The 26,262-nt window shown below is 40.4% G+C and overlaps 1 protein-coding gene across 9 annotated transcripts in view; it reads left to right on the top strand.

Annotated features, from left to right (window-relative positions):
* PTPRM (protein tyrosine phosphatase receptor type M) overlaps positions 1-26,262 on the top strand; it is a 522,696-nt gene that overhangs the window by 178,716 nt on the left and 317,718 nt on the right. For all 9 annotated transcript variants that reach the window (XM_068397302.1, XM_068397300.1, XM_068397299.1 and 6 more), the window contains exons 4-5: positions 8,126-8,204; positions 11,947-12,062. In XM_068397302.1, coding sequence (XP_068253403.1) covers positions 8,126-8,204; positions 11,947-12,062 — 195 coding nt within the window. The remainder of the gene's footprint in view (positions 1-8,125; positions 8,205-11,946; positions 12,063-26,262) is intronic.

Raw genomic sequence — 26,262 nt, 5'->3', positions numbered from 1 at the left:
TTTCAGGGTTGTTTTCTTGTTTTGTCTGTTTGGTGGGGGGCGGGGGAGTAATTTTTTTTTCTTTTTCCCTAGGTTAGTTAATGATTCTCAGACCAATTAGTAGTATCTGAAATATATTTTATGTTTTTGAAGCATTGCAGTTTTGGAACTTTACAATATGCGAAATACCACTACTGGGTTGAGTCTGGTGAGTGGCTTGTGTTTCCAGCTTCTAACCCCGCAAGCAAGCAATTTGGCACAGCACCATTGCAGGTTACGCACCGTCCCCCTGTCAGTTTTTGTATTTTGAATTATTTGGTTTGTACTTTGCTGGGAGTCAGGCATGGCAGCAGTGGGCTGAAACAAATCTTGATTAAATAAAACCACAAACGCTGCAGTTTTAAAATCCAGAAATGGAATAGAAAGGATTAAAAATAGCTTCCAGTGGAGTAATGCTATTCTCTATGCCACTGCACCTTCTTTAAACATAAATTCCTATGAAGCTGGAATGAGAAAGTGGGATAAGAGCCTGGCGGTAATTCCTGATCTTTTTTAGTAAGGACACAAAGGAGTTACATGGTATCACTTCACACTGAGATGAGATTTACCCTTTGCCATTCTGACACTTTCCCCTGTAAATTAGGAGTGTTGGGAATAAGAAGCAGTAGATCCAACCTACCTTTTCAAATCTGGACTTAAACTTTCATTTGCTTCATAACCTGCTTTGTACATGCTTTGCTTGGTGTTTGGCTCATGCAATGTGCTTATGTCATCAGCTGGGACAGAGAATTAAGCTTCTCATGCAGTAAAGGTCAGGCTCATATTGTCGTGTGTTGCATTCAACTGCACACATACGGTTCCTGAACTGCGCTTTGAACTCAAAAGAAACTTCGAAATGCATATTGCATTTTGAATCACAACCCTGTGTCAGGCATCTTAAATAGCTCTTCTTCATTGAGTTGGGTGATTTGGGAATAGTTATTTTGAGAAAGATGCACCAGGGCAGACCGCATACCTGAATTTAAAAACCCCAGCAGTCTAAAAATGGCCAAGAGGAAGCAGACGTACGCTTTTTGTCATATGCACAAGGCTCTGTTATTTTATCCTGTCCCTTGTTCCTAAACCAAGAAAGCTTCTGGGCCTTCAGTGGAGAAAGACAAGGCAACAACGGGTTTTAAAATAGAAAGAGAATAATAAGATTTAATAAGCCTTAATGTTAGGAGCTCAGTTTTCAGTGTTGCTCACCCACAAGAGGTTTCTTTGGAGTCTCAGGTTGGCAGCAACCTCCAAAATGTTATTTAATGTGCTTAAGTGCACGTGTGAGTGCCGGATGGTAGTTGTGTAAGAGTGAGAGGTGGGGAGGGAAATGGCATCAAACGAATTCCCAGCCAGGGAGGCCTGATCACGTTTTAGGCAGCCCAAGTCAATAAGGTGTGATGGGTTTCTGCGGGGCCAGGGAGGGACCAGGTCAGGAACCTCCCTTCATGTGGCTTTGATGAGGCAGCAGTTGCTGTGATTGTCCCCCGATGATAAAGTGAGTAGTCCTAGAATGAGTCAAAAGGGGGAGAAGAACTCAACCCGCAGGGGGGGTATAAGACATTGCCGGTTTTTTTGAGGGAGACTGTTCCTAACGCCTTGTAAAATACAGTCAAAGGAAGGCACTCCTGTGCGGTAGAGGATGGCAGGCGGGGAGAAGAGCGCAGAGCGTGCTGCAGGCAGTGTGCGATACCTCACTGCCCGCTTACTGGGGGTGCAGGGGAGCAGGATTACAGCCTGACACTAAGTAGCTTTCTCAATACTCCTTTCTCTTTCTTGTTTTTGCAAAGTGCTATTTTTAAGTCGTGTGAAGTAGAGTGTTTATATTAGGTACAATCCACCTTTTGACTAAAAGCGTTGTAAGTTTGCAACAACAAAGGCAGGAATTTACGGAGTGAGGTTGTGTGGCAACAAAACCTGTTTATTTCTATTGTTCTTTGGAACAGACAAGTTATCTCGAGTCGCACATTTTCAGCAGTAAGCATTTACGTTGGTGAGCAGACCCCCTCTCTTTGTTCATACGTAGAAAGGGGAAGTGGCAGGAATGAAAAGCTAATTTTACTCTTCACTGAAGCAGGGAGGATCAGGGACAGCACAGTGCTAAGCCGCTTCCCTGGTTCCTGTTTGGCAGGCCTGCGAGGGGGAGAATGGTGTAGAACAGCTCTCAGGCCAATGTTCGGCAGAGTTTTTCCTGAGCAAATGAATTCAGTGTTTTAACTGGTTGTTTCCTGACTGATAAGGTGGCGGAATAATAGGTGAAAAATCCAAGGGCTGCCCAGTCTGATGTTGCTGGTGTGGTCTCTGTTTTGAATGGTCTCTTTTATATTGCCTGCAGGTGTTGCGTCAGCTGAGAGGAAAGGCAAAGTTTGAGGGCGGGAGTGAAAATGTTAACTTTTACAAGACAAGCAACTTTTCAAATGTGAAATGATGGAAAAAATTGGATAGGAAATAAGTTTCTAGGTTTCATTTCTAGTGAAATTGCTAGCAAAACTGATACAGATTTGTGAGTAGTCTTGACAGCCCTAATATAAGCTTTTCAATGAATAAATGAACTACCAGAAGTGTTTCTAGGTCTATTCCTGAGCACCCTCTTACAGTGTGCAGCACACTTACTAGGACTTTCAGAAATGTGTCATGCGTAGGATCAAATTCTTTTTGTTAGTGTAAAAAGGGAAAATGCTTAGTTAAGCAGATATTTTAGTCCATAATCTTCATTTATTAATTTAAATAAAATACTGGATTTGGATACAGCAGTTGATAGTATTGCACAGCCTGTGAACAGAATGGAAATTATATTACTGTACTTGGAATAGCTGTCATGTTCTTTTGTATATGAAGTAAAAGGCACATCAGCCATGTCTCTCTGACAATGGTATGTCAATACTGGCTTTAGCGTCTCTTTCCATTTACTAAAATTGCATATTTTATGGCAGAAGAGACCAAAACTTACAATCATTAAAGTTGATATCAGCTTGGCTATTGCTTTTAATGGAAACATGATTAAACTGACCGTTTTTCAATTTGTATTACTTTTCTTTGGAACATGCCCTCTTCAATGACAATAATTGTAATGGAATAGTATGTCCAGCTGTCAGTTTCTTGATACATTGCCTGGCTTATTTGCAGTAGCGATATTTTTGGTATATTGTCTAGAGATATGGCAGGATATTTTAGATCACTCATTGAGTCTTTATCTGTTGTCATAAACAGGACCAATTCAGTTATTTCAAGGTAGTAGTTTCTGCTTGTGAACTGAAGAAACATGTTTGTGTTTAGAATCTACAAGCTTTTTTTGTCTGCGAGTGTTTTGCAATAATGAAGTATTTAAAACCTCTCAGAGAGCCTGTAGCTAAGCTCCCCAGTTATGAACTATAGAAATGATTTTGAGATCTTCTACTCGGGTATTGCATGTGTTTTCTTTTCTAGAGCTCAGGTATTTGGTTTTGCTGGAAGTCGGGTAATTGTTTGGAAAAGGCACTTTTATACATTTTTTAAAATTAGTTAAATCCCCATTATCTGGCAGTAATATTTTTAGCAGAAAACTTTGGACTGGTTTGGCTGGATGCTTCAGAGGTGTGCATGTGCCAGTTCTTCCCTGGGTTTTCTAGAATTTAGCATATTTAAAAGTGAAGAACCTGAAAAAAACTCCTCTGCAGTGATGGGATCATGGATCAGGTAGACCTTTCAGATGGCTTTGCGCAGATCTTCTCCTTATACTGAGTGCTCCAAAAGAGGAGGAGGGGTTTTTTGTTTTGTTCTTTGAGTAAGTTATAGAATCATAGAATAGAATCATAGAATGTCCTGAGTTGGAAGGGACCCACAAGGATCATTGAGTCCAACTCCTGTCCCAGCATAGGAGAACCCCAGAATTCACACCATATGTCTGAGGGCATTGTCCAAATGCTTCTTGAATGCTGTCAGGCTTGGCGCCATGACTGCTTCCCTGGGGAGCCGGTTCCAGTGCTCCACCACCCTCTGGGTGAATAACCTTTTCCTAATATCCAACCTAAACCTCCCCAGCATATCTTCCTGCCATTCCCTCGAGTTCTGGCACTGGTCGCCAGGGTGAAGAGGTCGGCTCCTACTCCTCCACTTCCCCTTGTGAGGAAGTTGTAGACCACAATGAGGTCTCCCCTCAGTCTTCTCTTCTCCAAGCTGAACAGACCCAGTGACTTCAGCCGCTCCTTGTACGGCTTCCCCTCTAAACCCTTCACCATCTTTGTGGCTCTCTTCTGGACCCTCTCTAGTATCTTCATATCCTTTTTATACTGTGGCGCCCAAAACTGCACACAGTACTCAAGGTGAGGCCGCACCAGTGCAGAGTAGAGCGGGACAATCACCTCCCTCGACCAGCTAGCAATACTATGCTTGATGCACCCCAGGACACGGTTGGCCCTCTTGGCTGCCAGGGCACACTGTTGGCTCATGTTCAACTTGCCGTCGACCAGAACCCCCAGATCCCTTTTTGCAGGGCTGCTCTCCAGCCTCTCGTTCCCCAGTCTGTATGTACATCTAGGGTTGCCATGTCCCAGGTGCAAAATCTGTCACTTTCCCTTGTTAAACTTCATGCAGTTGGTGGTCACCTACCTTTCTAATTTATCTAGGTCTCTCTGGAGGGCCTCTCTGCCCTCAGGAGTGTCAACAGCTCCTCCCAATTTAGTGTCATCGGCGAATTTGGAAAGTAGTCCTTCAAGTTCTGTGTGCAAGTCATTAATGAAGATATTGAAGAGCACTGGCTCCAAGATGGATCCCTGAGGAACCCCACTAGTGACTGGTTGCCAGCCCGATGTAGACCCATTTACTATAATCCTTTGAGCCCTACCCATCAGGCAATTGTTCACCCATTGCATTATGTGTTTATCCAGCTGTATGCTGGACATTTTGCCCAGGAGGATACTGTGAGAGACAGTATTGAAAGCTTTACTGAAATCCAAAAAGATTACGTCGACTGGCTTCCCTTGGTCAACTAGGTGGGTAACCTTGTCATAGAAAGAAATCAAATTTGTCAAACAGGACTTTCCCCTCATGAACCCATGCTGGCTGGCTTATATTTCAATAAAACTGGAAAATTAACTGTATTTTTCTTCTTAACAGAGAAAACTCAAAGCCACTAGGGAATACAGGAGAGAAATCAGTAACTGTCACCAGCCCTCTGTTTTTACAGGCAGATCTTTGCCTCCATGCTTAGATTCAGTTAACTCAATTACTTTTTTAGTGGCAACATATTTCCCCGAGAAACTTTTCCACCATTTCTGAGACCTGGTTGTCTGCTCCCTGTTCTTCACTGCCGTGCTGTAACATCCCTGCATTATCTGCAGGTTCCTGGGGCTATGCCATGGTTCTCATGCTGTACAGTCTTTCAAATCTTCTCCGTTTTGAATAGTCTTGGTTATCTCTTCAGGAAATGGAGCAGTCTCCTCCATCTTCCAAGGGCACCAGCATAACCATGTTTTTCAGAGAGCGTAACACAAACTTGGAACATACAACTATTTGACCCATTTGTTAATGGAGAGAAATGCTTGTTCTTTTTTCAGAGTTCAGTGAGTGAAAACAGGAGCTGCGTTCTGGGTCTTGCACTGCCATCAAAACTTAGGGTTACTTCATGCACATCACCTGTATCTCTATATTTCCATTTCAAGGCTGTTAAGATGAGGGTAAGAATGATCATGATTGAAAAAGCTCTTTCAGGTCTTTGAATGCAAGTTATCCTTTAAGACCTTCTTTATTTTTCTTCTTTAAGAACTTCTGCTTCCCAAGGTAGTTCCTAAGACTGGTTCCACCAGGAGATTTTCTTCTTCATAGGAAAGAGATGCTTTGAAATTTTGAATGGTCTTGCTCTGGATGTTCTACTGAATGCTGGGAGCCAAATCCATACCCTGTCCACTCTGTTGCTGTGGATCAGCAATATCAACTTTAAGCAGCATCAGAGTGCCATCGAGCATTTAGTAGGCCACAGGCTGGGGCTTGTGACTGAGCAATCCTTTTCTTGCAGAATTTGTTTCTGCAAAATTTGTTTGGTGGCTTTCAGGCTTTACTCATTGCTGTCTTGTGTTTTCGTGTTGCTGCCTGGTTCACCTAGGGGCAACATTGGCACTGTAGGTTGAAATTTTTGTGTGGACAGGAGATAGAACTAGAATGAATAGTAGTTTTTTCCTTACCAACCATATGGAGTTAAAGCCACATGCATGGCAATTTCACTCCAGTGAGACTGAAAGGGATAAATGGACAGAGTCTAGGAAGATGACGTCCCAAGCACAAATACAGCCTGGGCAGAGAATGAATTGAGAGCAGCCCTGAGGAGAAGGACTTGGGGGTGATGGTTGATGAGAAGCTCAACATGAGCTGGCAGTGCGTGCTTGCAGGCCAGAAGGCCAACCGTATCCTGGGCTGCATCCAAAGAAGCGTGGCCAGCAGGTCGAGGGAGGTGATTCTGCCCCTTTACTCCACTCTCATGAGACCCCACCTGGAGTACTGTGTCGAGCTCTGGGGCCCCCAACTTAAGAAGGACATGGAGCTGTTGGAGCGAGTCCAGAGGAGGGCCACGAAGATGCTCAGAGGGCTGGAGCGCCTCTCCTATGAAGACAGACTGAGAGAGTTGGGGCTGTTCAGCCTGGAGAAGAGAAGGCTCAGGGGAGACCTTATAGGAGCCTTCCAGTACCTGAAGGGGGCCTACAGGAAAGCGGGAGAGGGGCTTGTTACAAGGGCATGTAGTGATAGGACGAGGGGGAATGGTTTTAAACTGAAAAAGGGGAGATTTAGATTAGATATTAGAAAGAAATTCGTTATTGTGAAGGTGGTGAGACACTGGGACAGGTTGCCCAGAGAAGCTGTGGCTGCCCCCTCCCTGGCAGTGTTTAAGGCCAGGTTGGATGGGGCTTTGAGCAACCTGGTCTAGAGGAAAGGTGTCCCTGCCTGTGGCAGGGGGGTTGGAACTAGATGATCTTTAAGGTCCCTTCCAACCCAAACCATTCTATGATTCTATGATTCTATGATATCTGGGAAAGAAGAACAAGGTCAGTGTCCACAGACGGAGCAATGAGAAAGATGGAAGAAGGCAGAGGCAAGAAGTGGTGCATAATTTGCTCACCTCAAGGTTTGTTTTAAAATCAGAATCAGTGCTCTGCCAGTGTTTATTCAGCACCAGGAAACTGTGATATAATATTACAGGGCTGTATGTTATCCTTCTGACGTGTTTGCATTCTGTATCATTCTCTTTCTACTGAAATAATTGCAGTAAAGCATATGGTATGTAGTGTCCTTCTGCATCTGTTCCAAGGTCAAGTACAGCATATGTGTGAAAAATAGTTTCTAAACTTTGTCTTCCTCAGTGTACTTCTGAGACCAGTTACAAGAGGCAATTAGAGTGAACTTTCCAAGCAAAAGGGAAGCATTAAAAAAAAAAAAATCACAACCTGGATTTGAGCATAAACTTCTTGAGCATTGGTTTGGAAATGTACCTGCTAATGTTACTGACATATTTTCTTCTATTCCACATAAACATTCTTGAGATGTTCAAAGCTAAGGCTGCCAAAGTTTGGAGAGGTTTACTTTTGAGTGTACTTAATTCAAACGACAAGAACGGTCCATTTATTTTGTGACCTATTTATAGCCATTAAACAAACCGTGGCAAATGGATCTGCTTTACTTAATTCACTGCATTTGGTGGAAGATTAAGAGCATGGAAAATACATTCATAAAAATAGGTATGTTTGTGTCTGATACCATGCAAATCACTATATACTGCAGAACTCTCATTCTTTAAATAAAAGTAGTTTATTCTGCAAGACAAAGAATTGAAAACAAAATTATTATTAGGTAACTACTTTGGCAGACCAAATATTGGGGGGAATTTGGTTATTTCTCATTGTGAGCTATATATGATAACACTTGTAAATCTCCAAAAATAGTATAAACATGAAAAAATGTGATTTATGTTCTGGTTCATTTTAACGGTGAGAAGAAAAGACATTTTGAGGGTTTTTTCATTGTATTTTGTTTTCAAGAAGTTCTCAACATGTTAAAAGAATTGATGTATTTTTTCCCATAACACAGTATTTTATATTCCTTGTGTTAGAAAGCTGCTAACTGAAATTCTCTTTTCGCTTCTCAGGTTGTTTTTGAAGTGGTCACTTCTGGTCACCCAGGATATGTGGCTATTGATGAAGTGAAAGTGTTAGGACATCCATGTAGTAAGTACCTATCCACTATTTTAAAGCTAGCCCTCTAAAATGAGTGTGCCACTGTGCTTCAATAAATGTGGAGCAAAAGATATGGAAAACATCAGAAAACAATGTCACAGCTATAAATATAGGCTGAGTATGTACAAAGGGTTGCTAGCATTTGAGCACTTGCACCTTATTGGCTTTAAAGATATCTCTTATATGCACCTTGTGTACAGCGCTTGGCATAAGCCTCAGAGCCTAACTGGGCCATCTAATGACTCCTTCAGAACAAAGTCACCACGGGTTATTGACCAGTTTTCTATTGCCATCAAAAATTCAGTGCAGTCACAAGCTGAGGCATCAGTGAGAGCAGATGAACAACACAGGACCTGAATGTATGTGGTTATTTTTTCCAAGGCTTAGAAGGAAGAAAACTCAGCTGGCTGAGTTCTGAGGTTTTGCTCAGCAAGGTTACTTAGAGTACTTCCCTGGGTATTGTACTTTGGGTACATGGCTCAATTTCTGCACTGTTTTACTTGCTTATGTTTCAGATATGTTTCCTTATCCCATTATTAAGGATATGTAATAAACTACCCTAAGTTCTTTTAAAATTAGTGTCAAAACAAAACCTTGTAAGTTAAAGCTTTAATGTAGTAATCCAGATGTAATTGAGTAGACTACTTAAATAAACGATTATTTCATATATTTGCTACTTGTTAAATAAAGTGTATTAAGATCATAGATGGAATTGTGGGTTGTAATCTTTCTAACCAAATGACTCAGTGAGGACAAAGACACCAACTTCTGTGTAACTGTTCACCTTCCCCTTATGCCATGTTGTACTTGTGTGCATTCTTTGTGGCTTGTAGGTAAGAGCTGTGATTTAAAATAAAAAGTGGTTTATCAGTTAGTACCAGAGCACCTCATAAAAATGTTTTTAATCTTAGTAGCGAGAAGACACAGGCATTTCTTCAAATATGGAGACAGTTATGCAGAATCAGTAGCTGTTATTTCTGAATCAGTTAGTTCTAATAAACACAGCAGGCTTTCATGTTGTTAGGCAGTATTTGTGCTTCTGCATTTTGAATTTATATCTTTGGTTCAGGTAGCATAAGTCTAAAGCAGCATTTTATCAGCTTAATAATTTTTGTTATACAGATTTTGAGAGGTTTGATCTGTGCATTTGTACCAATCAATTCGCAAAACCTGCAAGTAGCTCTTGTTAATGTGGAGACTAAGTTATACCCCATAGCACACAGAGTTCTAACGTGACAGTGTTGAAATGCAAAAGCTTTAATGAAAAGTTCTTTGATGAACTAATTAAAATGTTAGAAATTAAGACATCAAAACCAGTTACATTGTCTACAAAGAAAATTGAAAATGTGTGAAAATTGGAATAGAACTACTGTGTGTCTAAAACTCTACAAGACTCATAATGCTATTCTTTCTCTATATTGCCAGAAAAAATAGTTTTGGAATTATTAACTCTTTAAACAAAAATTGCAATGGGAAAAATGTTTGCTAGTCAGTTGTCTCCGTAGTACAGACAAAGACCAAGCAGAAGGCAAAGTTGTAAGCACGTAGAACTGAAAGGGAAGGCTTGTGGTGGTAGGTGGGTGGGTGGTTGGGGTTTTTCTTGTATGTGTGTGTGTGTGTGTGTGTTTTTTGTTTGTTTTTAAAACCTGATGCCTCTCTCCACTTAGACCACACGTGGTAATTCAGAAAGGCTAGTTTTCCAGAGTTTAGGAAGACTGAGAAAAAAAACAAATGTGGTAAAAGCAGATGTGAAAAAAAAGTGACTGAGAAATGGGGAACTTATTGAAGAATTTTACTGGATAGTCAGACATTAATAGTCTGACAGGCAAAGAAGAGGATGACTTTGGCCTGAAGTCTGTCTTTCCGAATGGGGAAGTGTTTAAGAAAAAAAAAGCAGTATGTCTAATAAATTTGCCATTAGGACAGTTATCATGAAAATATTTCCTTCCATAGTTAGATATTAATTTGGGCTATTTTAGTCCATCTCCTCGTTCTTATACTGCCTTGCACTGAATATTAAGCAACTTTTTCTTGAATTCTGATAGCTGGTTGTTTATAAATTCCTTAAAATTACAATTTCTCCCAGTGATAAGGACTTTTAAGACAACATCATCAAGACTTTAAATGGTTCTGATGCTCTGCTAGAAAGTATGTTCAGTTTGCCAATTTATTGCTATTATTAACATTTCCATGTCTGAAAGCAATGTTCACAGCCTGGCTTATCTGCTAGTGTAGACAGTGCAAAAAAGTTGCCTTGCATGCAGTAGAGTTTGAATAGTTGGAGAAGACTGCCTTTTCAAGGATAAGTTTCTGTAGCAAATTTCTATATTTTTCTCTGTCATGTGGTTGACTCTTGTCAGTAAAACAAAAATACACATGCTGTCTTCCTTCAGTGGACACAGTTCTTGTTTGAACAGCTATTTCATTTGTTAGGTTATTTGTAGCTATATTGCTTTAATTTTTACTGGAAGTTCTAAACGAAAAATAAGTATTGGTATGGAGAATGCATTGTGTTTTGGCTTTTTTTCTGCAGTGTTGTTGAAAAGAATTGCATTTAAAAAATACAGCTGTAGTTGGTGAGAAGTGTTGTGTTAGTATTTTAGCTGTTTGGTGTGCTACATTTCTAAAGCATCTGCTTTATAGACACTGTACCTGGTTAAAAAGAAAAAACAGTTTCCCTGACAACATCACTCACACAGAATCACAGAATCACAGAATGTTAGGGATTGGAAGGGACCTCGAAAGATCATCTAGTCCAATCCCCCTGCCGGAGCAGGATTACCTAGATCATATCACACAGGAACGCGTCCAGGCGGGTTTTGAATGTCTCCAGAGAAGGAGACTCCACAACCTCTCTGGACAGCCTGTTCCAGTGTTCGGTCATCCTCACTGTAAAGAAGTTTTTCCTCATATTTATGTGGAACCTCCTGTGTTCCAGCTTGCACCCATTGCCCCTTGTCCTGTCAAGGGATGAGACTGAGAAGAGCCTGGCTCCATCCTCATGGCACTTGCCCTTTACATATTTATAAACATTAATGAGGTCACCCCTCAGTCTCCTCTTCTTCAAGCTAAAGAGACCCAGCTCCCTCAGCCTCTCCTCATAAGGGAGATGTTCCACTCCCTTAATCATCTTCGTGGCTCTGCGCTGGACTCTCTCTAGCAGTTCCCTGTCCTTCTTGAACTGAGGGGCCCAGAACTGGACACAGTATTCCAGATGTGGCCTCACCAGGGCAGGGTAGAGGGGGAGGAGAACCTCTCTTGACCTGCTAACCACACCCCCTCTAATACACCCCAGGATGCCATTGGCCTTCTTGGCCACAAGGGCACACTGCTGGCTCATGGTCATCCTGCTGTCCACTAGGACCCCCAGGTCCCTTTCCCCTACGCTGCTCAACTTACTTCAACACTCAACTTCTTACTGTTTTTTCTAGTTGGTAGTGTAAGTATCTAATAGTTTTTTGTTCAAAACATAATTAGTTTCCAATATGATCTTTATTAATAGAGTGTTATTGCAAGAGGGATGCTGAGCTAAGATAGTTTACACAGCAAGAACAATTAAAAAGCACCCTTCTCTTCTGCCCTTTCCTAGGTACGGAAGTAAACCAACCTAAAATCTAATATGTAGTCAGTGATTTGAACCTTTTAAAGCAGGGCTATTTAATTTGCTCGGTGTATTATTCATAGCCAGTATTTCCATGTTGCATAACTTCAACACTTTGTCTTCTTCCAACAGTAAAAACTCCCCATTTCTTACGTCTTCAGAGTGTGGAAGTCAATGCAGGACAATTTGCTACTTTTCAATGCACTGCCAATGGTGGAACAGACTCAAATGACAGACTCTGGTTACAGGTAATTTCTTTCTTTCCTAATGCACTGAGATCTGGGAGGAGGGGAGTTCACTCTGAAACGAATGTAAAACATGAAAAACCGTAGGGCTGTCTATTTCATCAATATTAGATTTTATAGCACCTTTGAACTGCTGCATAGTAGGTGTTATGTTATAGAAAATGATACTGGAAGATTTTTCTCCCTTGTTTCAATGGGATGCCTCATTAAAAATAAAGGTACTGGTTTTGTTACATGTGGCGATCATGAGTGAAGGCTAAATCCCCAAGGAAGAGTGCATGACTTTCTCATAATGTCTATGCTGACTAACTGTAACGTTACGTACAATGGTTTTCTTGATATACCTCTATCTCTGTTTAGTATTTTCACCTAAAATTGTATCCTTATCTGAAGACGACCAGTATGACAGTCAAATCTGGCCTTCTGTATTATTGAGCCAAAGAATCTTACCTGAATTAATTGAGTCCATAATTTTTTACTTATTGAGTCATGTACCTTATAGATAGGTGTCAGATCTTGATTTAAAAGCTATCTCCAACTCCTTTTCTTTCAGTAAAGACAGTCTTCCCTTATCTATATGTGTAACCTTGTATCAGAAACATGCGTCTTGATCTCTTTTAGTAATGGGGGTGCAAGTTTAAGTGCCGTCTTGCTGCCATCATTTCAGAATTGTCTGTTCTCTACAGCAAACAATAGTCTGTATTTGGACTTAGCATTAGGGATATACCAACCTCCAGATCCCTGTGATTTCCATATGTGAAAAACAACATGCTAGAACTGGGACATTGTCTGTGAGAAGGGAATAAGGATGCCTAAAGCAATGTCTAAGGAGATCAGTCAGATGAAACTGCAGTATATGGAGAAGGAGGAATAGGAGAAATTGAAGCAATAGTAACAGGTGGGACTTAGAGATTAAATTCTTTATTTTCATTGTTTAAACAATTTCAGGCTTTTACTATAGTTTTCGTTTCACATTGCACTTGGTGCAAATTTTCATCAAGCATTTTGGAAGTGATTCATTTAAGTGTGACAGGTTAAACAGCTGAGTAGTTATACGAACGCTAGCGCACAAACAAATAAGTAAAACCACTTGAAAAGCAAAGACCCATATTTATCTGTATATGAATGATGAACTGGTAGGTCTATCCAGAAAGAGCCTGATCAAATACAGTAGAAGGCAGTGGAAATCTTTGGTTTCATTTGGGTTTCCGTGGGTATTTTCAACCTCTGTGCTGACATAAGGCTGATATTTCTCTAATGCTCCAGCCCTTTAAAGCCACTATTACGTTGTTGAATTGGTAAAATTAGACTCTTGTCTTCCCTAAGCCACTGAGATTTTTTGAAAAAAAAATTTTTTCAGTCATTGAAAGAGTTTAGCACATATGGGAAAATAATGGGTTGCAATTTCATCAATGACAACCTTTCTAGAACCTTTGAACTTTTGCATAATGCTCTGTTGTAAAATTGAAGGTAGAATTCAATATAGGGAAATTCTGATTCCATTCAGTTTTTCCATAGATTTCAGGACAGTGTAATTTCAGCTTTAACTTTTTTTGCACAGAATTTAGGATACACATAAATTCTCTGCAAGGCTGGAATGTAATTTCTTTGTTTTAGAAATTAAATATCCTTCTAGATTTTATGTAATATAAAATCATTCTTCTTAACACCAGTACCAATTACAGAATATCTTTGCTGAGCTTAGTTAAACGATTCCTTGTTTATACATGATTATGAGATTTTATTTTTCTCTGTATGAAGGATAAGAAAGTAGTGAGAGATTGACTTGTTGAGGAATTTCATCTTCCTGCGGGGCCACTTTCATTTACCCTGCCCATATAACTACAGGTCCCTCTGGCAATCAGTCCAAGGTTGTGCAAATTCCAGGTGTGCCTTTGTGTAAGAACATTTTAAAAGTTGGCAGGATCTCCTGGATAGCTTGGATTTATTTTTGTAGTTGTTTGCCGGTTTCCATAGATGTCTGCTGCAACTTACAATAAGACTGATCAGACAGGTCCATGTGTGGGATGCTGCAAATCAAGGCTATGAGATACAGGTCCCAACAGGATTAGCTGTATTTTAGTTTACTAGGTGACAGATCCCCAGACCTTGCAGTTCTCGATAGTGAAGTGGATTGTGAACTGGCTGAAGGAAAGAAGCCAGAGAGTGGTGGTCGATGGGACAGAGTCCAGTTGGAGGCCTGTATCTAGTGGAGTCCCTCAAGGGTTGGAACTGGGACCAGTAATATTCAATATATTCATTAATGACTTGGATGAGGGAATAGAGTGCACTGTCAGCAAGTTTGCTGATGACACCAAACTGGGAGGAGTGGCTGACACACCGGAAGGCTGCACAGCCATTCAGAGAGACCTGGACAGGCTGGAGAGTTGGGCGGGGAGAAATTTAATGAAATATAACAAGGGCAAGTGTAGAGTCCTGCATCTGGGCAAGAACAACCCCATGTATGAGTACAAGTTGGGGACAGACCTGCTGGAGAGCAGCGTAGGGGAAAGGGACCTGGGGGTCCTAGTGGACAGCAGGATGACCATGAGCCAGAAATGTGCCCTAACCACACCCCTTCTAATATACCCCAGATGCCCAATGGCATCCTGGGATGTATTAGAAGGGGTGTGGTCAGCAGGTCAAGAGAGGTTCTCCTCCCCCTCTACTCTGCCCTGGTGAGGCCGCATCTGGAATATTGTGTCCAGTTCTGGGCCCCTCAGTTCAAGAAGGACAGGGAACTGCTAGAGAGAGTCCAGCGCAGAGCCACGAAGATGATTAAGGGAGTGGAACATCTCCCTTATGAGGAGAGGCTGAGGGAGCTGGGTCTCTTTAGCTTGAAGAAGAGGAGACTGAGGGGTGACCTCATTAATGTTTATAAATATGTAAAGGGCAAGTGCCATGAGGATGGAGCCAGGCTCTTCTCAGTGACATCCCTTGACAGGACAAGGGGCAATGGGTGCAAGCTGGAACACAGGAGGTTCCACATAAATATGAGGAAAAACTTCTTTACGGTGAGGGTGACCAAACACTGGAACAGGCTGCCCAGAGAGGTTGTGGAGTCTCCTTCTCTGGAGACATTCAAAACCCGCCTGGACGCGTTCCTGTGTGATATGGTCTAGGCAATCCTGCTCCGGCAGGGGGATTGGACTAAATGATCTTTCGAGGTCCCTTCCAATCCCTAACATTCTGTGATTTTGTGATTCTGTGAGATCATATTTTATCTCCCTCCTCCTCTTTTTTTTTCTCCAAGCCTATCCTACTCCTATTCCCTATGGAATATGAAGTCTGTTAATTTATGAAGTATTATGGAAGTTTTTGCAATTGAAAGGGTGATAAGGGAACTACAATTCACAGGTTAGCTGTCCAAATTAGACCACTGAGCCATGAAATTTGTTTCGTGATGCTGTGATCAGTATTTACTCTTTCAGGAAGGAAGACAGAAAGCTGTTTACCTATTCCATAGTGCAATGCTTTGCAAGAAAAACATTTTTCTTGATCCTGCCAGGCAGCCGTGCATCCTAGTGCATGATCTGTGATTGAAGACTTGACAGATAATTTGACATCAAATTGTGGGTATTTTCAGTGATATAATTTCAAGTTAAAGTTAAACAAAAGGACTCAAGAACACAATGCAGCACCATACAAGTTTGTTTTTGTTGTTGTAACTAGGGCCCAATTAATAAGGTCATTGGGTAGTTTTTATATTTATGAATTCATGTCCTGATTAGCTTACGTTTTAAACGTAAACATACCTCAAAAATAAATCTGATGACACTAATGAAGGAATGTTTATAATTAACAGATGTGTCCCATCTGCTTACATTTTCTTTATCACATCTGTGGACAACACAGGTTATTATCATTATGGGATGACTCTTTCTATTCCATTGAATGATTGAGCAAAAATGCTATTCCTGTGCTCTTTCCTGTGCTCCCACTGTAAGGGACTGGAGCAATTGCTGTAATTCTTTCTAATTAAACAAATTCCTCTTTGAAACTACAAGCTCCAGAAGCTGACACCAACAATAAGATAAAGCACTAGGCACTAAAGGAGCTGGGGATCCCAAGGAGTGGAAATACACTTCAGAAAAAAAAAAAAAAAAAAAGAAGATACATTTGTAGGTGAGAGCCAAAGTTAGAATTTGGAAATAAATTAACATGTGGAACACAGAACAGTTAGTTCTGTGCTACTATTAGTATTTAGTAAATTGGCACAAGAAACACAAATCTGTCTTATCGGAGAAAGAGGATAGAATTCTTTTTTGGAAGTAACCTTCTTTTGGTGCAGCCTAGAACATCGAAAAAGGAAACATTATGCTTTCCACCTACATCTTTGAGCCAGAAGTCTAAATTGTAGCTTGCAAATTATAATGAAGCTTATAAAAATAAAGGTTTACTTAAAAGCAGGTAAATTTCTTCCACTGCAAGCCCAAGGTATATACATACATAGAGTTTCTTCTCTGCAAGTGTATGAAGTTTAAACTGCCATGTATTGAATATTTACATATACAAAATTTTATATTTAATAGTAACTAAAATTTAAATTATTATCAAGTGAAAACTGCTTAAATATTAAAATCAATGTTTCCAAGGCAATACTTGGGAAAAGTGTCTCTGCAGCCTTAAAAGTTTGAACCTCTTGAGCCTACCTTTTTAAAGCTACATAGTAACACCTTTTCTTTGCTACAGAATCCCCATCTTGTTCAGTATAGTGAACATATTCAGCTGATGAATAACTCCTTAATATGTGGGTTCCTTCACACAAGTATATTTTGGGCTTCACTTTGCTTACTGAATACTATACAAATAAATTCTGAAAACAGGTTTGTTCATTTTCTAATGGAATCTTTTCTGCTAATCTTAGTGCTTCGCAATATTGAGTTGTTTCAGTGGGATGGAATGATATGATCTTCATGTTATAGTTGAGGAACATAGACACTGAGAAACAAAAGCAAAACGTATCCCTTACTTTTGGAAACAGTCTCTGAGACATCTGGACCTGATTACCTGCATGTAAGGCACTGAGCACTTTCCATGATCAGTGTCTGCTGATGTTAGCTGCTGTAGCGAGTGGCCAGTGCTTCGGGGAATTGACCTCAAAGACCAAAATTAGGCATCTAGAATATCAGTATATAGTTAGAAGAGTCGTGGGAAAAGTTTAAGTGACATGATGTAAGGTCTCTCTGACAGAGGCATGTCTGTTAAATCATTGAATCACACAGATTCTGCAGTTGGCTTATTTGTTCCTTAGCTTCTCAGACCTGGCTCCATCTCTTCATTTTCCCACCCCCATCTGCTGCTTCTCCTAATTTGCAGCTCATTCATTCAGTTCCCTCTGTGTGCTCCTTGTTCTTAGAATGATCTAGAGTGTGACTTCGGGGAAATTGCTGTTCAGATGATACCCAGGCATCATGAAATTCCATTTTAATATCAAAACCAATCTTCTGATATTAATTTCTAAAGATTTGTTATAGCATCACTAAACATGTGGCAATTGCTTTTTTCAGAGACTTGTACCTTGATTCAGTGTGGGTAGCCTTTCTTGAGAGAGGTTCCTCAAACACTGAATAGCTACAGTTAATGAAAAAGAGAGGTCACCACTTCACTGAAGTAATATATGTTTCCAAGCTTTGTTTTAAAACATGGTTGAAATTCAAATACTTATTTTTAAATGTATTCTCAGAGACATAACTTTCATTGCAGAAATACAGTCCTAGGAGTAAAAATTTGTTGAAGGTAAGCAAATAACAATAGGATCTCATGATATGTCTTGACAGCTATAGTAAGCGGCATCATCAGACTTACCAATAGCAAGAGACTAACGGGTGTTCTCTGATAGAAGGGGAGAGGGTGAAATCTTTCATACTGATGGTTTATGCATGCAGAACGCATGCTACTTCATTTGCAGCTGAGAAACTAAGAACAGTATCACTCTTAATGGCCAGTCTTCACTATTCTATGTAAACAGTTTATTATAAGGGATTTGGCTGTTCCCCTGTCTTTCCTGAAAGCTCTTTCACCTTGTTCAGGGTATCTTTTTTTGTATCTTTGGTAATTTTTTGCTGAAGGTATGAAGAATATGAAGTATTTTATTCCTCTACATACAAAACTGCAAAACCTGTATGCATTATTTATTATTTATTCAATGGAAGAGATATCATCCTGTGTCATAGGGAGTTCTGGAAAGCAAATTGTTTTCCTTAGGAATACATACACACACATACAAATGAGAGGTATCAAAAACATCCTTGTGAGAATGTAGAACCAGTGTAATGACTCCTGGCAAATTATGAAAATAAAATACAGGATATACAAAATAGTTTGTGTGTATGTGCATGTGCTTATTTATGTAAATCACATAAAGTATACCAGACGGTGAACCGAAGTCCTAGAGTTTTATAGGAATATTTTGTTATGCTGTAAACTCTCTGAGGCTTTCATTTAATTACCATTTTCATTGCTAAGTCTGGAAGCACTTGGGGAAAAATGTTTCAGCCATTTTTTTGAGTACTGAGATAATGAAGCAGTATTTTACCTGTTAAAATTAAATCATATACATGCGTAACAACTTAGTGACACAAACAGGTGGAACTATTAATGTAAACTGTACAATGAGATAGGCTTAAAAAAGATGTTCTTTTGAATATTTAAAAAAAAATAGTTTAGGTTTGACCAGCATGTACTTTTGTGTACTATGGGAGTGCAGGAGATCATTCTTCCTCCTGCTCATAAATAGCTCAGTCTTCTGAGACTGATCAAACCACATTGCACGTAGCAAATTGTCCATTGACTTGAGAAGAGCTTTAATGACATCAATCAACTAAAGATTTTTTCAAGACTACACACATCCTGATGCATGTGCATCCTGATTTTTTTTTTTCTAGATAACCTGAGATGATTTTACTGTTAGAAGGATAATTAGTGCCCTGTAGGAAGGGGCACTATCTATTACTGAATAGATGAAAGTTAAACTTTTTTTTTAAAATTGTGGTAAACATTTAATATTATTTCCAGGTTTTGGTATGTTCACTCTTTGTGTCCCCCTCTCTACTCCAGTATATAGTGCACTGTCAGCAAGTTCGCTGATGACACAAAACTGGGAGGAGTGGCTGACACACCAGAAGGCTGTGCTGCCATTCAGAGAGACCTAGACAGGCTGGAGAGTTGGGCGGGGAGAAATTTAATGAAATATAACAAGGGCAAGTGTAGAGTCCTGCATCTGGGCAAGAACAACCCCATGTATGAGTACAAGTTGGGGACAGACCTGCTGGAGAGCAGCGTAGGGGAAAGGGACCTGGGGGTCCTAGTGGACAGCAGGATGACCATGAGCCAGCAATGTGCCCTTGTGGCCAAGAAGGCCAATGGCATCCTGGGGTGTATTAGAAAGGGTGTGGTTAGCAGGTCAAGAGAGGTTCTCCTCCCCCTCTACTCTGCCCTGGTGAGGCTGCATCTGGAATATTGTGTCCAGTTCTGGGCCCCTCAGTTCAAGAAGGACAGGGAACTGCTAGAGAGAGTCCAGCGCAGAGCCACGAAGATGATTAAGGGAGTGGAACATCTCCCTTATGAGGAGAGGCTGAGGGAGCTGGGTCTCTTTAGCTTGAAGGAGAGGAGACTGAGGGGTGACCTCATTAATGTTTATAAATATGTAAAGGGCAAGTGTCATGAGGATGGAGCCAGGCTCTTCTCAGTGACATCCCTTGACAGGACAAGGGGCAATGGGTGCAAGCTGGAAACACAGGAGGTTCCACATAAATATGAGGAAAAACTCTTACGGTGAGGGTGACTGAACACTGGAACAGGCTGCCCAGAGAGGTGGTGGAGTCTCCTTTCTCTGGAGACATTCAAAACCCGCCTGGACGCGTTCCTGTGTGATATGGTCTAGGCAATCCTGCTCCGGCAGGGGGATTGGACTAGATGATCTTTTGAGGTCCCTTCCAATCCCTAACATTCTGTGATTTTGTGATTCTGTGATATAGTTAGTGCCTTTCTTGAAGTCAATATTGTATGTTTTCCATTAATTGTCATTAGTGAGTTTTAGTCACTTCTCGTTAATGGCATAGTAATCTTACTATATGACAGAAAAGGTTCTATGAAGAGCAGAATATAGGAGGCTTGTGGTGTGTGTCATGTTTGTGTTACCCAGTGTCTAAAGAGCTGTGATTTTTGATGAAAACTTTTCCTTCATTATCTGCCTTAAATATGAATTGTCTGATGCCTAAAATATACTCTAGCTTATGCTTTGGGTAACCTTGGAGAACTGTGCTGTTTGTTTTTACAGACATGGTAAGAACTGAAATACTCCTTCAAATTTGCCTGGATTTTGTGGGAGGCTTTAAGTTCTTTGAGGAGAACATGTACGGGTGGCCTGACCATTCTTACCAATTTCCTTACCTTAGGCTAAGAAAGAAAGAAAGAAAGAACAAAACCAAACCAAACTAAAACCGTGTTTATATTTGGCTAATAGAAAAACTTGTGCACGTTAGCAATTATGTATAGCATTCATTATGTATACTGATTATACTTTATAATGGATAATAATGCATTATAGAGACAAGTCACTAGTAGCGTACCCTAGGAATCGATACTGGGACAAGTATTTGTTTAGCCTCTTTATTACTGACCTGGGTGATGACAGAGTGCACCCTCTGCAAGTTCACAGACAATACAAAGTTGGGAGAAGTGGCTGGTGCACCAGAGGGCTGGGCTGTCATTCAGAGGAACCATGACAGGCTGGAGAAATGGGCAGAGAGGAACCTCATGAAATTCGTTAGAGAAGTGCAAAGTCCTGCCCCAGGGAAGGAATAATCCCAAGCACCGCTACACACTGGGGCCTGACAGGCTTGAAAGTAGCTTTGTGAAGAACCTGGTGATCACAGTGGACAAGCTGACCATGAGCTAGCCATGTGCCCTTGCAGAAATGAAGACTAACAGCCTCCTGGGCTGCATTAGGAGGAGTGTTGCCAGCAGGTTGAGGGAGGTGATCCTTCCCCACTGCTTAGCACTGGGAGACACATCTGGAGTGCTGGGTCCAGTTCTGGGCTCCCCAGTGCAAGAAAGGTACGGACACATTGGAGGAGGATTAAGGGACTGAAGGATCTGACATACAAGGGCAGAGCTGGAACTGTTTAGTCTGGAGAAGGGAAGGATCAGGGGGGATCTTGAAAGGAGTAGAGGTGACTGAGCCAGACTCTTCTCAGTGGTATCTAGTGCCACGACAAGAGTCAATGGGCACAAGCTGAAATACAGGAAATTGCACTTAAACATAAGAAAAAAAACCTCTTTTTTTTTCACCAGAAATCCCTTCCAGCCACAGTTATTTTGTGATTCTGTGATAATATTTAAGAATCACTATTCTCATCTGTAGCATTTAGCAACTTTACTGATAAGGAAATACTGAAAATGGAGTTTCTTGAGTGAGGTGAGGTGAGATGTGTGCCTGTGTACAAACACTGTTTTTCAGTAGTTGATTGGATTCCTCTTTTTTCCCATTTTAACCTCTTGGTCTGTCTTTTCTGTTAATTTCTATTTCTGTCAGTTTACACGTCTTATTTCTTGCTTCTGTCTATCATAAAGGAAGAGAAAGGGAATTCTCAGCAATAAGAGCACACAGAGGAAACCCAGCAAAGCAGCTGGGATGGTGCTGTCAATGAACACTGACCTATTAAACCTCTGATCACACTCAAATTCCAGCAATTTATGTGGGAGGAGTAGTGTATTGCTAGGAGAGTGTCGGAAGCACAAAATCATCTGTTAATGCAGAGGCTGCAGTCTAGTACTGTGTATAAAATGCCAGTAGTATAGAAAGTGGCAAAAGAAGCTCCTTTTCATATGATTTACAAATGTGAAGTAAAGCAAATGCGAAGAACAGTAACTTTGAAACATCTGTGGAACAATGCATTGTTATCTGTATATCCCTGTTCCTCCTCACTTACATCATTTTTACAGCACAATTTTATAAACATCTGCATACACTATTGTGTTAGCTAGTTGGGTTTGCATTTATTTTAATTCTTCTTGAGGTTAAATTTGCACAAACCCCATCACAATAATTTTTTAGGAAACAAACTTCAATTTTTCTGATTTTCTGCATTTTAAGAACTTTGATAAAATGTGATAAAAGGATTTAGTTTAATTTACATATTCTTGTTCCCTAAAGGGAGGCATAAGAAAGAAATGTAACAGATCTCAGCTTTCTAAATGTCATTTCAAAATTACAAAACTTTCAAGTATGTTCACATGTCTTAGAGATCCTACACCAAATTTTTGAAACAGTTATCTACGTTTATTTTAATTGTTCCGCTCTAGCTGTGAGCAAATGCATATGCTACAAGCTTTGTACCTTAAGACAGTATATATTTAGATTGTATGAACATTTTTGAATATGTATACCTAAACTTCCAAACCGGTTCCTCTTACAAAAGAGTTGTTAGGTTAGATGCTTATCCTTTGAGGAAGATGAATGCATTGATTATATGACAAGCTTTGTTGTGAACAGTTGCATCTCTTCCCTGTGGGTAATAGGGCTGAGGGCTTCATCACACTTAGAGAAATCCTTTTCTCTCTTCTGTCTGTTGGGATGCAATCTCCCATCAGGGATAACACCAGCCAGGCTTTTTTACGTGGGCTTACTGGTTTTATTCTTATGTGTATGTAAATTTGATTAATCTTTCTCTGATGCTGAGATTTCTATTACAGAATCTTCAATTATTAGTGATACCAGAGACTAGGAGAAATTAAATAGTTGTGGACTGTTAATGATAAATCCCAGTGAACATATGCAAGAAACAGAAAGACATCTTGAAATCAATGTATCTGTGAGGTGTTTTGACTTCAGTGATGTTTCCGAGCTGAGCAGCAGAAACCATCCGGCCTAATGTTTTTATGAGTAAACTATGTGCAGCTGAATTTACAAAATGTGTTTGGAGTATGGTAGGAATGCACAGTAAAAAGGTGACTTTCCTCCTTGGACACCATCTTTTCCTTTAAAGGTTAGTGTGAGTGAGGCTGAGTGGCACATCAGGTGCTCTGTACTTTTATCACTGGCCTGAGTCTCTGAGTGCTGCGATTGCTTTAGGACTAAATTCTCAAAATCAGGGAACTGACATACTCTCAGAAGTGTTGGATAATGGGTTGCCAACCTGCTGTGCTCCTGTTTTTGCATCCAAGCACAATGAAATCTTTCTTCCACAGCAGTATGCTGCTCAGGCTTGTTCTTGCAAGGGATTTCTGAATGTTCCTTAGAAAAATAAACCATTGAATAAACAGAAAAATAGAGGCCAACTTGCTAAGTCAGGGCCCTGTACAATCACTGATGGATGTTAGACTGACATCTTACTTCCACCTGCTTCCTGTGTAGCACAACTGGGCTTCACAGAGCTACTATGACCGATGAAATGCACAGCTGAAAAAACTAAAATGCCTAGTGGTGCGATAGCTACTCTGAATCTATATTCTAGCTTTGCACTACTTGTATGACATGGTGCCACTGTAATAGTGGAGACAAAAAAGTGCCTTGTATTCTCCCACTCAGAAACATTGCAGAAGCCTGGCCAGCAAAGCTGCTCTATGGGGTAAACCTCCCAATCCACCCGGACTGCCCTATGCAACACAAGAGCCAAATGTCAGTAACCATGAAGAAATGTCAGTGTGTTTTGTTATTAATACTAAAAAAAAGCAGATAAGAGTAAATGAAAGAATTAACTTCACTCCGATCCTCATGAACCAGCTCCACCATTCCTAAGTGATGTGGAAGCTTAAAATGTTATCCAAAATAGTTGATTTCTGGTGAAAATACCTGACAGAAGCAGCTGTGAGGTTTTGCATTATGACCTTAGTCAAAATGTTTGAATCAGCAACTCTTCAGATCAATGAGCACCACAGACCACATTGGTAGTGATACCAAAAAAAGAAACTAAAAACTTTAGTGGATGTGAGCAGATTTGATGATTTTAATTCAAGAAAACTAAGCAACCCTTGATACAGTAGGAAAAAAAGTACTGTAGATAGAGAGGAGAAGTGCTTATCTCTGTAGTGGTGCTGGTCATCCATCAGGTTGCAAGGAGTGATAATGGGTGGTGTTCTCCAAAGGCCTTCCTTCAGCACCAGTCTAGCAGAGGTGGATGCTGCTCTGACAAGAGTGTGATTGTTACGCTAAAATACTCATTTTGTTTTCAACCAGTGTACCAACTGTTCCTGCTTATGAAGGGAATATGGAGTCTGAAAACTTTTAATATAGGTATTGAAATTTTTGTCTTGAAAAAAGCCCCTTTATCACAAAACTATAATTTTAATCATCTGTCTCTTTGGTAATCTCCTGTGACCAAAGGAGATTTTGGGGAAAAGGTAAATCTGAAATATTCATGAACTGTACAAGTTTTGCTTTTAGAGGTACACTGGAAACTCTATGAAATCCACTAGGACCTTGGTTATGGACAACAGTGCAAAACCTTAAGACAGCTGGAGATAGCTTGGCAAAGTTTGTTTGTAAGTAACCTGAAAAATTAGTAGATTTTGTTCCTCCTCATTTGCTGAAGATGCCCTTTCACCTTATATTTATAAAGAGAGTCAGAAGTGCCACCTGAGAGAGCCATTATTGTTTTTATTTAACAAGGATGATACAAAACTTGGACTCTGGACAAAAAGCTTCTGGTAACAGGTAGTTGTTCTTCTTCCTTTTTTCCCTGTTTTAGAACTGTGTCTCAAGTATTCAGAAACTACCAGATACTAGTGAATGGACTACATATATTGATTCGTAGAAAATTTGCTTACCTGCAGGTATTTATGGACATATGCAGGTTAGAGGGGTTGCACATAAATCTGTTCCTCTCCTCCATCCCTATCAATCCCCACGTATATTCTCAATTGATGAAGTGACTCATAAGAAATGTTGTTCTGGGATTACGTGTACCAGTCTAACATTTTTGGTATTCTTATCTGAATTTGAAAATGAAGCGACCCGTGTAGTGTTCTCTTTTCAAGAAACTCAGTTTGATGTGTTAATCTTCTGGTTATTCTGGAGTGTTAAATAATATAGTACATGGCAATTAGCAAACCTGGGATAATGGAACAGTTGACCTGTGCCACGAGGGGCTGTTTAAATTCATCTTGCTTTTAAAGAGACTGTTAGGTATGCCTGTTTCTGGACCCTGAAGACTGCCTTGTTATGAAGCACAGTTCAGCAGCAGTAGAATCACTTGGGGACACATACAAGTTAGGCAATTGATGAAGTAAATTCAGTAAGCTTTCTGTGCTATGCTCTTGGACCTTTGGGAGAAAGAAACAGTGACCTTTACAATGAATACTGTAGTTAAAATGTGCAAACTTACTACTGGGAGGTATCGTGTTCAAAGTGGAGTTGAACGGAGGCTTCTTTTATAAGACCAAGGGCTGTTGAAGCTGTTTTGAGGCAAGGAGAACCAAAGTAAAGATTAAATTAAATTAAACACACAGGGAAGAGGGTAAGAAGGAAACAGCATTGGAGGAGGTGTGTGTTGGGGTGGGAGCTGTTAAACTATGTGACTGACTCTAGTAATTAAGACCGAAACACCTCCAGCCAAACCCTTCTGTGTTAGCTTCTCTGTTATGTGAACGAATGTGTACCTAACTTCTTACTGGTTATTACTGCCACGGTTGTCTTTATTCACAAATTACACTGTCACTGTTGAGGGGTTTACTATAGCTTTCTTTAACCATAGACGTGCATCGCTTCTTGCCATTCATTCCTCCCATTTGGAAGGGTCTTTTCAGGAAGTTGTTGCTTCACCCTGAACAGGGCATGGTTTTTCACCATCAAGTATGTGTGTGCTTCCTTCTTGGCTACTTCTTCCTTACCCGCTTTGTAAGACTCAGTATCGCTTTGGTTTTGCCTGCTATTCTGGTTGTTTGTCACTTTGGAATGGACTTCAGGTTGTCCCCAGAACTTGCAAGTTGGACTTCCTTATCCCATGCCTCTTCTCTTCCCAACAAGATACCACTTTTCCAGTGAAGAGAATGTGGGACACGACCACGCTGTTTTTTAACTGTCCTGTTTTTTTAACTGTCCTTTAATGTACTTGGATAGAAAAGGCATTGTGTGTGTACCGATGAAAATTATGCTAATGATCTTTACTTTCTCATTTTCTCCTCATCACTCTGCTCCTTCCCAGCCCCTTTGTAAGCCTGGAGTCTGCAGAACTCCAAGCCAGAGTATTTAAAATCCTAT

The sequence above is a fragment of the Nyctibius grandis genome, chromosome 3, assembly GCF_013368605.1.
Source record: "Nyctibius grandis isolate bNycGra1 chromosome 3, bNycGra1.pri, whole genome shotgun sequence".
NCBI classification, from domain to species: domain Eukaryota; kingdom Metazoa; phylum Chordata; class Aves; order Nyctibiiformes; family Nyctibiidae; genus Nyctibius; species Nyctibius grandis.
This window is presented reverse-complemented; position numbering and strand designations above follow the sequence as displayed.